Source organism: Lathamus discolor, chromosome 9 (assembly GCF_037157495.1).
Source record: "Lathamus discolor isolate bLatDis1 chromosome 9, bLatDis1.hap1, whole genome shotgun sequence".
Taxonomy (NCBI): domain Eukaryota; kingdom Metazoa; phylum Chordata; class Aves; order Psittaciformes; family Psittacidae; genus Lathamus; species Lathamus discolor.
The window spans coordinates 22,162,737-22,173,385 of NC_088892.1; the positions used below are offsets into that span (position 1 = coordinate 22,162,737).

The 10,649-nt window shown below is 50.5% G+C and overlaps 1 protein-coding gene across 1 annotated transcript in view; it reads left to right on the top strand.

Moving 5' to 3' along the window:
- HS6ST2 (heparan sulfate 6-O-sulfotransferase 2) overlaps positions 1-7,267 on the top strand; it is a 120,941-nt gene extending 113,674 nt beyond the window's left edge. Inside the window, exon 2 of the mRNA XM_065689620.1 lies at positions 4,383-7,267. Coding sequence (XP_065545692.1) covers positions 4,383-5,085 — 703 coding nt within the window. The 3' untranslated portion in view covers positions 5,086-7,267. The remainder of the gene's footprint in view (positions 1-4,382) is intronic.
- The last annotated feature ends 3,382 nt before the right edge of the window (positions 7,268-10,649 follow it).

Here is a 10,649-nt window from a genome sequence, read left to right on the forward strand (position 1 = left end):
TTATCTGAGGGGAGCTTCTGACCTTTCCTGAGCTCCCCAGTGGTCATGGATCGTGCACAGATAATTCACAGCTCCAGCAACGCTCTGGCTGCAACCTTGCAGTGAGGCGATAAATGGAGCGGGTGATGCAGCAGCATGGGAGGATGCAGCGTGGGGAGCAGGCTCCGCGCTGTGGGACTGCTTGGTTCACACCTTCCTCGGGGAATAGCTGCGCACAGGGAGATACCAAAGCGAGCGCTTGTCACACCAGCTCGCACGGCTCCAGGGTCAGCCTGCTTTCTGAGCTGCCCCCGAGCTCCTTTTGTTCTCTGCTTCACAGGCACTTTATTGGAGAACCCGTGTTTCTGGTAAGTGCAGCTCTTTAAGTTGGAGGGATGATTCACAGTCAAGTTTGAGTGCTACCTGCAAACATGTTTCGGGCTCTGAAGCGCCAGCTTCAAGGCATGGGCAAGAGCTCAACACCCCCTTGTTAAGACAGCAGAAAGAACAAGCTGTTAGCTACAGAGCTAAAAATAATTGCAAAGCTTTGAGTCTTCCTCCCAGTTGCAGCAGGAGGATGCTCTAAGTGCCGATGGCCGAATCCATCACTGGCACAGCTCTGACTGGATGATGCATTAAAGCTTTGGTGACTTTCTGAAGCTTAGTTCAGATAACCACAGAGCAGTGCGGCTGCTTTCCTGGAGCCACCCTGATTTCTGACTTGGATGAGAGCATCTTGGGGCAAACCCAAAAGGTGATGTTCTCAAAAGGGATGGCTCCTTCTTTGGTAGCATTTTAACAGGGCGACTGAAGAAGGGGAGAAGTGGACACAAAAGAGCTGAGACTGGCCCAGCAGTGAGAAACCATCTCTTTGTAAGTCATGTCTTGAAAGCAGGATTCATGTGGGGGGAAATGGCATGGTATAAATCACAGCCACAAGCCTGTTTGCAGGGAGCCGTGCTCCAGCCACTCTGAATCATAGAATCATAGAATTGTTGGGGTTGGAAAGGACCTCAAGATCATCCAGTTCCAACCCCCCTGCCATGGGCAGGACACCTCACACTAAACCATCCCACACAAGGCTTCATCCAACCTGGCCTTGAACACTGCCAGGGATGGAGCACTCACAACCTCCCTGGGCAACCCATTCCAGTGCCTCAGCACCCTAACAGGAAAGAATTTCCTCCTTAGATCCAATCTAAACTTCCCCTGTTTCAGTTTGAACCCGTTACCCCTTGTCCTGTCACTGCAGTCCCTGATGAAGAGTCCCTCCCCAGCATCCCTATAGGCCCCCTTCAGGTACTGGAAGGCTGCTCTGAGGTCTCCACGCAGCCTTCTCTTCTCCAGGCTGAACAGCCCCAACTTCCTCAGCCTGTCTTCATACAGGAGGTGCTCCAGCCCCTGAGCATCCTCGTGGCCTCCTCTGGACTTGTTCCAGCAGTTCCGTGTCCTTTTTATGTTGAGGACACCAGAACTGCACACAATGCTCCAGGTGAGGTCTCACAAGAGCAGAGCAGAGGGGCAGGATCACCTCCTTCGCCCTGCTGGTCACGCTCCTTTTGATGCAGCCCAGGATACGGTTGGTTTCTGGGCTGCGAGCGCACACTGCAGCCGGCTCATGTTCATTTTCTCATCGACCAGCACCCCCAAGTCCTTCTCTGCAGGGCCGCTCTGAATCTCTTCTTTGCCCAGTCTGTAGCTGTGCCTGGGATCTGGGTTCCATCCAGTCTGAGGCATCCCATAAGCATCTCTGCTGATGGCCTGGCTTCCTGAGCGTGGGGTGCTCCGGGGAGCCCAGGCACCTCCGTGCTCACTGCAGGGTCCAGTGAGCATCTTTACTCAGGCTCCTCTCCCTCGACCACAGCTTTCGTCCCTGGCAGGCTCTGATGGAGATTTCTGCCTGGCTGAGGCCGCCGGCCACCTGGGGTGATGGTGATCCATTACCACGCAGTTCCTTCTGCCAGCACACAAGTTTTTAGTCATCCTTTAGTTTTTACAGCAGCAGCCAAGGGAGGCGCTTTGTCACTGCCTGTGACCGGTGTGCACAAAGGCACGGTGGCTGAAGAGTCTGAGCTATAATAAAATGCTCACTGTATCGATCTTGGCTCAGGATTTGTTTCCCTTCTTGCATTAAGTCCCCATTGATTTCTGTGATGACCTTAGAGCCTGTGGTCTGGTTGGCCTTCTCCCTCAGCCAGCAGCGTTCGCATGCCTGCATCCCACTTCCCTCCCAGCCTCCCCAAACTGCTGATGGGCCAGGTTGTACCAGGTGCTGTGGGGTAAGCAGAGCTTTGCTTTTGTCTCCTTGGTTTTCAGAGGTTTGTTGATACCTGTTAGTTGCTGTAGTGAGTATAGAGCTTGGTGCTGTATGGCATTAACTTGTTATAGCTTCAGGGTTGGGTCATTATTTTAGTGCAGTATCCCAATAAACTAGATCCAAGGGTGAGGAGTCCTGGCAGGAGTTCAAGAAGGGGCTTGGGTTTGCTTTGGAGATGCTCTGTTTCCCCATGTTGGGGGTCCCGACGAGGCTGTGTCGTTGCTGCATCAAAAGAGCCTGCTACACAAGCATGACCAGGGACAACCGGTTGGGGTGATGGTGCTTGTGGAACCCTTTGCCAGGTTGGGTTCTCCAACACTGCTGCGATGAGGCAAAGCAAAACCCTTCCCATCTCTGCAAGGGACAGTGTGAGGTCGGCAGCTGCCAATCGTACGTATGATGTGAAAGCGAGCTTTGTCCTTGCTCTCTCTCAACCCCAGTTCTCAATGTGAAATCATTTAGTGGCACTTATGGGAAAAAGAACCTTCCTGTGGGTCATGGCGGGGCTTTGGCTCCCGTTTCCTGGATGGATCTGTGGCCAAAGCCCTTGGAGCCAGGCGGATGCAGTGGCAGCAGCGCCTGGGTGGGCGCAGGGACAAGGATAGTGCTGACTGCAGTATCCAAGCTCTCCAAGCAGGAGGAGCCGTTGTGTCCGGCTGCTGGCACTGTACTGAGCTCCTTGGCTTTGTTTGGTCTTGCAAGTTTATTGTACTTTCTACTTGTTTAATTATTTATGAGCTTGGATGCTCTAAATGGGAAGAGGAATGGCCGCTCTCCAGCCTCCCTTTCTCCTGTGCTGCTGGATGCATTTGGTGCTCGTGATTCTCCTTTTAGTCCACCCAGAGACAATTTTCTGTAAAACATTGACATCTAGTGGCTTTTCTGCTAAAGGAAACGAGAGGGAACAAAAGCCTGGCTGCAGGGTGGCTGGTTGTGATGCCACTCGGGAAAGCAAATGAATGTCCCTTCTCCTCCTCACACAGCGCCAAGGATGTGGCAGTACCACCCTAGGGGCTCGGGGCTCCTGAGATCCTCATCGGCCTTTCCTGGCAGGACAATTTGCTTATTGAGCAGATGGCTGGTATCCTGCCATCATTATATCCAGCATCATCACTGAGGTCGTGGTCATATTAAAGGAGGTGCAGAAACGATGCTCAGTGGGTATGGCTTTAGTCCCACCCAGTGGTGGACAATACAGTGTTTGATGGTTTATATTAACGTGCCACGCAGAGGGATCTCTTAATGCTGTAAGGTTGAGCTTGCAGCTTTTCCAGCTGCAGTGCCTGATGGGCTTCCCTGCAGCAGCAAGGGCCATTTTACTGTTGCTCCAAAAGCCAGCATTTCCCTTTGAAATGTTTTCTCTAACAAGATGCCATAACACATCCCTTAATATCCTGTTAGCCACTAATCTCTCCTCTCTCGTTGGTGCAGTCCCTATGCCAGGTGAAGGCAGGCGGGTAAAATGGGATTTTCCAGGGCTTTTCCAAGACCCTCATTTCAGTGCAAGAGGGCTGGGGCTTTGGGGCACATCCCATTTCTCTGGCCTGCAAAAGGAAATGTCTTGTAGGAAATGTCTTCCTCCTGGGTGCAAGTGCTGCTCTGGGGCTCATGCTGCTGAGACCCACGGCTGCTCACTGGAGCATGAGCAGCCTTTTGCAGACTGCATAAACTTGTCAGCGCAGCTCTGTTGTACAAGGAGAATAACAGGGCAGAGCTATCCATGCCCTGCTTGTGCTGGGGCTTATATCCTGGGATCATTTTCCTAAGGTCTGGGGAGAGCATCAGTTGAGGCATAGGCAGGAGCATGGGCAGCCCAGCACGGAGCTGGTTCACCTCCCTCAGGTTCTGTTCTGTAGAGGCAAAGCCCCTTAAGCAGGCACAGATGTGTGCAGGTAGGTAAACCCTTCCCACTCCCCCCAGGCAGTTTGTTCTGCCATCCTTCCCCCTGCAGCGGTGAGCACACTGCAGCAGGGCTCCTGCAAGCCTCTTAAGTTCATCTCCAGGTTTCTACTGATTCTGAATGTTAATGCCCTGTGCGCTGGAGACACATGGGAATAACCGCTCTGCTTTCCTCTCCCCGCGGCAGGAATTTCTACTACATCACCATCCTGCGTGACCCGGTCTCCCGGTACCTGAGCGAGTGGCGCCACGTCCAGCGAGGAGCCACGTGGAAGGCGTCCCTGCACGTGTGCGACGGCCGGTCCCCCACCACCGAGGAGCTGCCCAGCTGCTACACAGGCGACGACTGGTCGGGCTGCTCCCTGCAGGAGTTCATGGATTGCCCTTACAACCTCGCGAACAACCGCCAGGTCCGCATGCTCTCCGACCTCAGCCTGGTGGGATGCTACAACCTGTCAGTGATGCCCGAGGAGCAGAGAAACAAGGTTCTGCTGGACAGTGCCAAGGAGAACCTGAAGCGCATGGCCTTCTTCGGCCTGACGGAGTTTCAGCGCAAGACTCAGTATCTCTTTGAGAAGACTTTCAACATGAACTTCATCTCGCCGTTCACGCAGTACAATAGCACAAGGGCCTCCAGCGTGGAGATAGACGAGCAGACTCAGCGGCGCATCGAGGCTCTCAATTTTTTAGACATGGAATTGTACGACTATGCAAAAGACCTGTTTTTGCAGCGGTACCAGTACATGCGGCAGAAGGAGCACCAGGAAGCGCGGCGGAAACGCCAGGAGCAGCGCAAGATCCTGCGGGCCAAGCAAGCGCTCCTGAGGGAGCAGGGCGAGAACAGCTCCAGCACTGACTACATTGGGAATGTGGAGCGGTGGCGGCGGTAGTTGGGGGGCACACGCCAGGCACTGGAAATGAAGCAGAACCCACCCCGGCCCGCACGTGGGACACGACAGTGATGCTTCTCGAGGGTTTGAAGCAAAAAAGAAGGTTAAAAACGTTGCCTTTGCAGTTGCCTTTGTTGTACTGTACGTGGAACACTTGATCTTAGTGTGTAACTGAACTGTCCTTTTTAGGTTTCGGTGGCAGGAGCCAAGCAGGCTCATCGGAAATGGTTGCTTGGACGTTTATTTAAAAGAAAAGGGAATGAAAAGGAAATCCTGACGTGAGTTATGGGTACAAAATGGGATGCTGGAAAAATGTGTGTGATGCTCGGCTGAAATCTCTCTGGAAAGCAAACTCATTTCCTAATAGCGAGCATTTAGCATACTCTCACAATACAGTATATGAGCAAAAGCTGTTCCCTTTGATTTTATCTTCATTTGTTTGAATAATGTGCTTTCAAGGGCACCAACTGCTTCTCATATTTACCAAGTTAATGAATGGACAGTGAAGGGGACAGTAATGGTCTAGAGAAAATATTGACTAGTTTTCTGTATAATATTGGCTTTTAAAAGGAATAGAAGTAATTTCTCTAGTTATATAAATATTGGGAATTTTAAACTTTTTCTACCTACTGCTGTTTAGAGTTTTAAGCTTGGTCTATCTCCTATTAATAACAATGAAGACATACATGCTTTTTGGAACTCAATGCCAATGTTAAAGACACTGTGCCCAGCAGCTTTCAGGGCAGTTTGATTTTAACCATTCTGGGAAAGTTACAGCATATTTTCATGTTCGTTTCATAAAGCCTCTTCCAAATTCGAACCTTATGGCAGTGTCTCATTTCAAGTCTTTCTTACCCATTAGAATACATAATGCTGAATTTCTCGTTCCTTAATAATTGGTGGTATAAACTAGATGAAATTATGTTGCGGCTATTTGTGTAGTGTCTCTAAAAAGTCATAAACCTCTCCAATCCCAGCAATATTCCGAAGAGAACTGCTCAATGAGGGAAGTAGATTTACACTTGAATTAGGATTTACTTCCAGTAAATCTTTGCTACACCGGATAAGAACAGGGCTTTTTCTTTTTCTCCCTACGCTCTTAAGCCCTTCTTAGCGATGAGAGGCGAGTGATGACTAAAAATGATGGAAACCAGTTTTACCATAGCCATAATCAGAGAGGGTGAGAAGGTTGCACGGGGATGCAGCAGCTTCCTACCCCTGAGCAGGCTTTGCTTGGGGCACAGGGTGCAGAGCTGGAGCTGGACCCGCAGCCCTTCAGCCTCACCAAGACGGAGCGGGAGAGGAGAAGGGGCTGGAGGTATGAGGGGCTCCTATAAATCTCTATGCAAAAAACACAAGGAAGAAAACCTCTGTGAGGCTTGTGCTCTGCATTCAGCAAGTTCAGACGTTCTGTAGTAGCCTGCAAAGCTCCTCAGCTTGGCACTAACTGGCTATCTCGGTGCGGGCACATGGGGATGGAGACACCCATCAGGGCACTCCTCATCCCGACGCACACGATGCTTACAAGGCTCACTTGCACTATTGCCTTTTGCCTGTAATATCCTATACACCAAGAGGGATGGGGGGGCATAAAATGAGGCAGAAGGCTTTAAAAACACCTTCACGGCTCCACGGCTCAGTTATCTGGCAGCGGTTTCATATCTGATGTTGCGTTGTGACCTGGGAGGCAGCGATGCTGCCGGGGGCAAGCGAAGAGCAAAGCAGCAGCAAACCAATACCCTGCGTGAGCAGCTTGGAAAAGAGAAATAACTTCATGTACAGCAATTTCTATTTAATTTTTTTCTTAGGTGAGAACTGCAGTTGCCAATATGATGTCTGGGTTGTACTTTGGTTTTCAAAGGGGGGAAACAAATCGCTGTTCAAACGGAAAGGCACTGCTGTAAACGGGATGAACAAGCTGGAGGGCCTGTTGCAGAAGGTGCATTTTGGTTTTACGCTGTGGTGTGCATGGTTTACAGAGACTAGTTGCATTTTCTTTGTGTATACTGTTTATTGTATATAGGGGATGTATAAATATAAGGATACCATTTTGTCAGAACCATATCAGATTCTACTGATTTCCACTGTAGATGCTGTCTTATTGTGTAGATTTACAGGCCGATCCACTGACTTTGATTGTGTAATTTAACAATAGAACTGATAAATAAAATTTAACTACAGACTCGTGATTTTCATGTGATTATTTCCTTATCTGACAACATAGAATCATAGAAGCAACCAGGGTGGAAAAGCCCTTTCAGCTCCTCCAGTCCAACCGTTCCCAGCCCTGCCAAGGCCACCCCTGCCCCATGGCACTGAGGCCTCGTCCCCACGGTGTGTGAGCACTTGCAGGGCCGGTGCCTGCAGCCCTGCCCTGGGCAGCCTGTTCCAATGCTGAGCACCCTCTGGGGCAGGAATTGTTCCTCAGCTCCATCTGAACCTGCCCTGGTGCAGCTTGAGGCCGGTTCCTCTTGTCCCATCCCTTGTTTCTTGGGAGCAGAGCCCAGCCCCTCCTGGCTCCATCCTCCTGGCAGGCAGTTGCAGGGAGCGATCAGGTCCCCCCTGAGCCTCAATTACCTGGTATTCCTGGCTGAAATGTAAGAGAGGAGATGTATCAGCTTGCCTACTCCTTCCCTCAGTGACTGCTGAAACAGCAATTGCACCAGTACCTGTCACATCTTATCCAGGCTCTGATCACTTTGCATAATGTGTGAATTAGAAAGATGACATCAAAAAGTCCATTAGTTGTTTTTTTACCCAAAAATAACATAATTGGAAGCAAACACATGTTACAGCATTACTAACACCATGCTATGTAAAGAGGTTGCAAAGTTCATTGACAAAGTGGATGGAGCAATGACAAACCAAGTTGTGATCCCAGGAAAGGTGGGATGCAGGAGGCTCTGTGCCTGCACAAACCCTTCCTGAGCAAATGGCACAACAGCTGAGCGCTTCCCTATGGAATTCGGTTCTGGATTTCCTCAAGCAATGTCTGTTCCAGGCTCATCAGGGAAGAGTGTAATCTCCTTTAAACCGTTCCTGGAGTTCAGAGTCAACTCAACGCCATCGTGCTGATATTGCTGCTCTGCTGCCTCTAGAGACCGAGTGACGCGTTCAGAGCTGAAATCGAATTTGGGTCTAAGCTTCCAGAGGATCCATCAGCCAGATTACCCCAGGAACGCTGTCATGGGGTTGAGCTCTGTGAGGCTGCATTAGGCCAGGCAGGTGAGGTTCTATCGCTGCTCGTTTGGGGAGCAATGAAGAGCTGAAACAATATATATGCAAAGCAGTTATAATACTTGCAGGGGACTGAGTGTTCATTTGCAGAACGGCTGCCATCCCTTGGTATTCCCAGCTTGTGGAATTTGTGTCTTCTTTGTATGACTGCAATAAGGTTTCCACTTGCAAGTTGATATAAACCTCTATATAAACTGTATAAAGTACAGAGGTTTTTCTGGTGGGCATTCATGGATCAAGGGCTGCAAACCATTGCTGGCACAACATTCACTCGAGCCCAGGGTCCCAGCATGGCACATGTTTGGTGGCCAGTGGCACAGCTTCAAATTTGCCGCTGACAAGTATATTTTCTCGTAAGTGAAGTTTGGGAATGATGAGAGCTGTAATGAAAAGGGATATAGAGGCAAATGATTTAGGCCAGTTTCCCAGGGAAGGAAGGATGCTCCTGCCTTTTGAAGCCGGGTTTCCACTGCCGTCCTCACAGCAGGAGCCTCAAGGGGCCTCTCTTCCCCCATTGCAGTCGATGCCTGGTGCTTGGAACAGCAACAGCTCTGTAATGTTATTAGGTGAAGCACATAGGAAGTATTATTTTGTGTGATATAAGCAGGTGGATAGGGGGGTAGCAGCATGCAGGAGATGTGTGCTCCACAGGGGGAAACTGGGAATATCCCCTCTGGGCACGGCAAGCTGGGAAGCGTATTAATAGACATCATTACATTAGAATAATTGCTGTGGAATCAGCAAGTGCGTTCATAATCTTTAATGCCTGAGAAATCTCACACAGTTTCAAAATAATTAAAAGTGGGATTAATCTAGATGCCAGACAAGGCCTGCCTAATTGCTAATGAATGGAGCTGTCGGAATGGCTGCAGCACCCTCAGCAGCATCAGCGACCCCAAACTCAACCCTGGCAAGGTCCCCCCAGGTCCAAAGGGAACATCTCGGCCAATCCAGTCCAATCCAATCAACCCGGGGCTGTCAACAAAGCCCCAGGCTCGGCCCCTCGCCCAGGAATTTCTCGCCCTGCTCAGTCCTATGGGATGCGCCTGATGCCGGAGCCTGGCCATGCCCGCCCCTGTCTGTGCCGGGCAGGATCAGACCGCAGCGGGACAGCTCCTGAGCGGATGGGCAGCGCCCGAGGCCCAGGGGATTTCCCTCTGGCTGCCCCGGGAAGAGGCGCTCTGGATCCTGAGCCTCTGGTGGGGAGCCCCTCGGGAGGCAGGAGGGAACCTGCGCCCGAGCCGGGTCGGGGCTGAACCCAGCTGGGCACCGGGGAGCGCGGAGCCGCTCGCTCAGCCCCTGCGCCCGGCAGGAGGGATGGGAGGAGAATGGGAAGAGTGGGAAACACAAATGGTTGGGAGAGAACGGTTTCATAACTGAAGTGCAGCAGAATGCTGCTGCTACTAATAGTAATAACGGTGATAATAATAGCCGTTTAATAAAGTACAATGCAATACTAAAAATACTAATAATAGAATTATAAATAACATAGAATGGAATGCTACTAATAATAATGGAAGGTCACTGGAATACAACTAGTAATAGTAATAACAATAATAGCTAAAGTAAAGTAATACCGCTACTACCTACTAATGTACAGTGGAATACTAGCACTGCTCATAACAACAGAATACGAGTACTAAGTAAAGCACAACATAATACTCCTCCTCCTCCAATCTAATACTAACAATAACAGCAAAGACTTCAACAGCAACGACAACAGCGAGGGAAATAACAGTGGGAGGGAATCTAAAACTGCAACAGGGCTGCTGCATCCTGGTGCTCTCGCAGTTCTGGGTGGTGGAGCTCAGCCGGAGGGCGGTTGTTTTGACACAGGGGAGCCCTAAGATTTAAAGCTTGTTGCTGGTTGGGTAATTAGTTGGCATTGTTAATGTAATTAGTGATATGTAGCTTAGTCGCATTGATGGTGCAACCTAAGGGTTAAGGGAGCGCGGGACTTAACACCTGTGCGAAGTTAGCTGCATTCGCCCCTTTGGGATAAGATCAGCCAGCCCAAGGGGAGACTGAGCCGGCGCAGAGGAGAACCGGTGCAGGCCAGCTTTGCGGCTTGGACACCATCCAAGGAGCAACTGAGCCTGCGCCAGACCCAAGGGTTACTTGCGGTGACGAAGAGGAGCTGCTAACCTTCATCCCCACGAGCCTCGACGACCACTACCAAAAAGCACTGCGCATGCGCAGTGGGAGGAGTTTATGGAGGTACTAATTATCATACGAAGCGGGGACAGGTTATGAATATGTATAGCAGCTCTCATGAATATGTAACCACAATGCTATATATGTGTGGGGGACGGGCGGCTGCGGCGCGC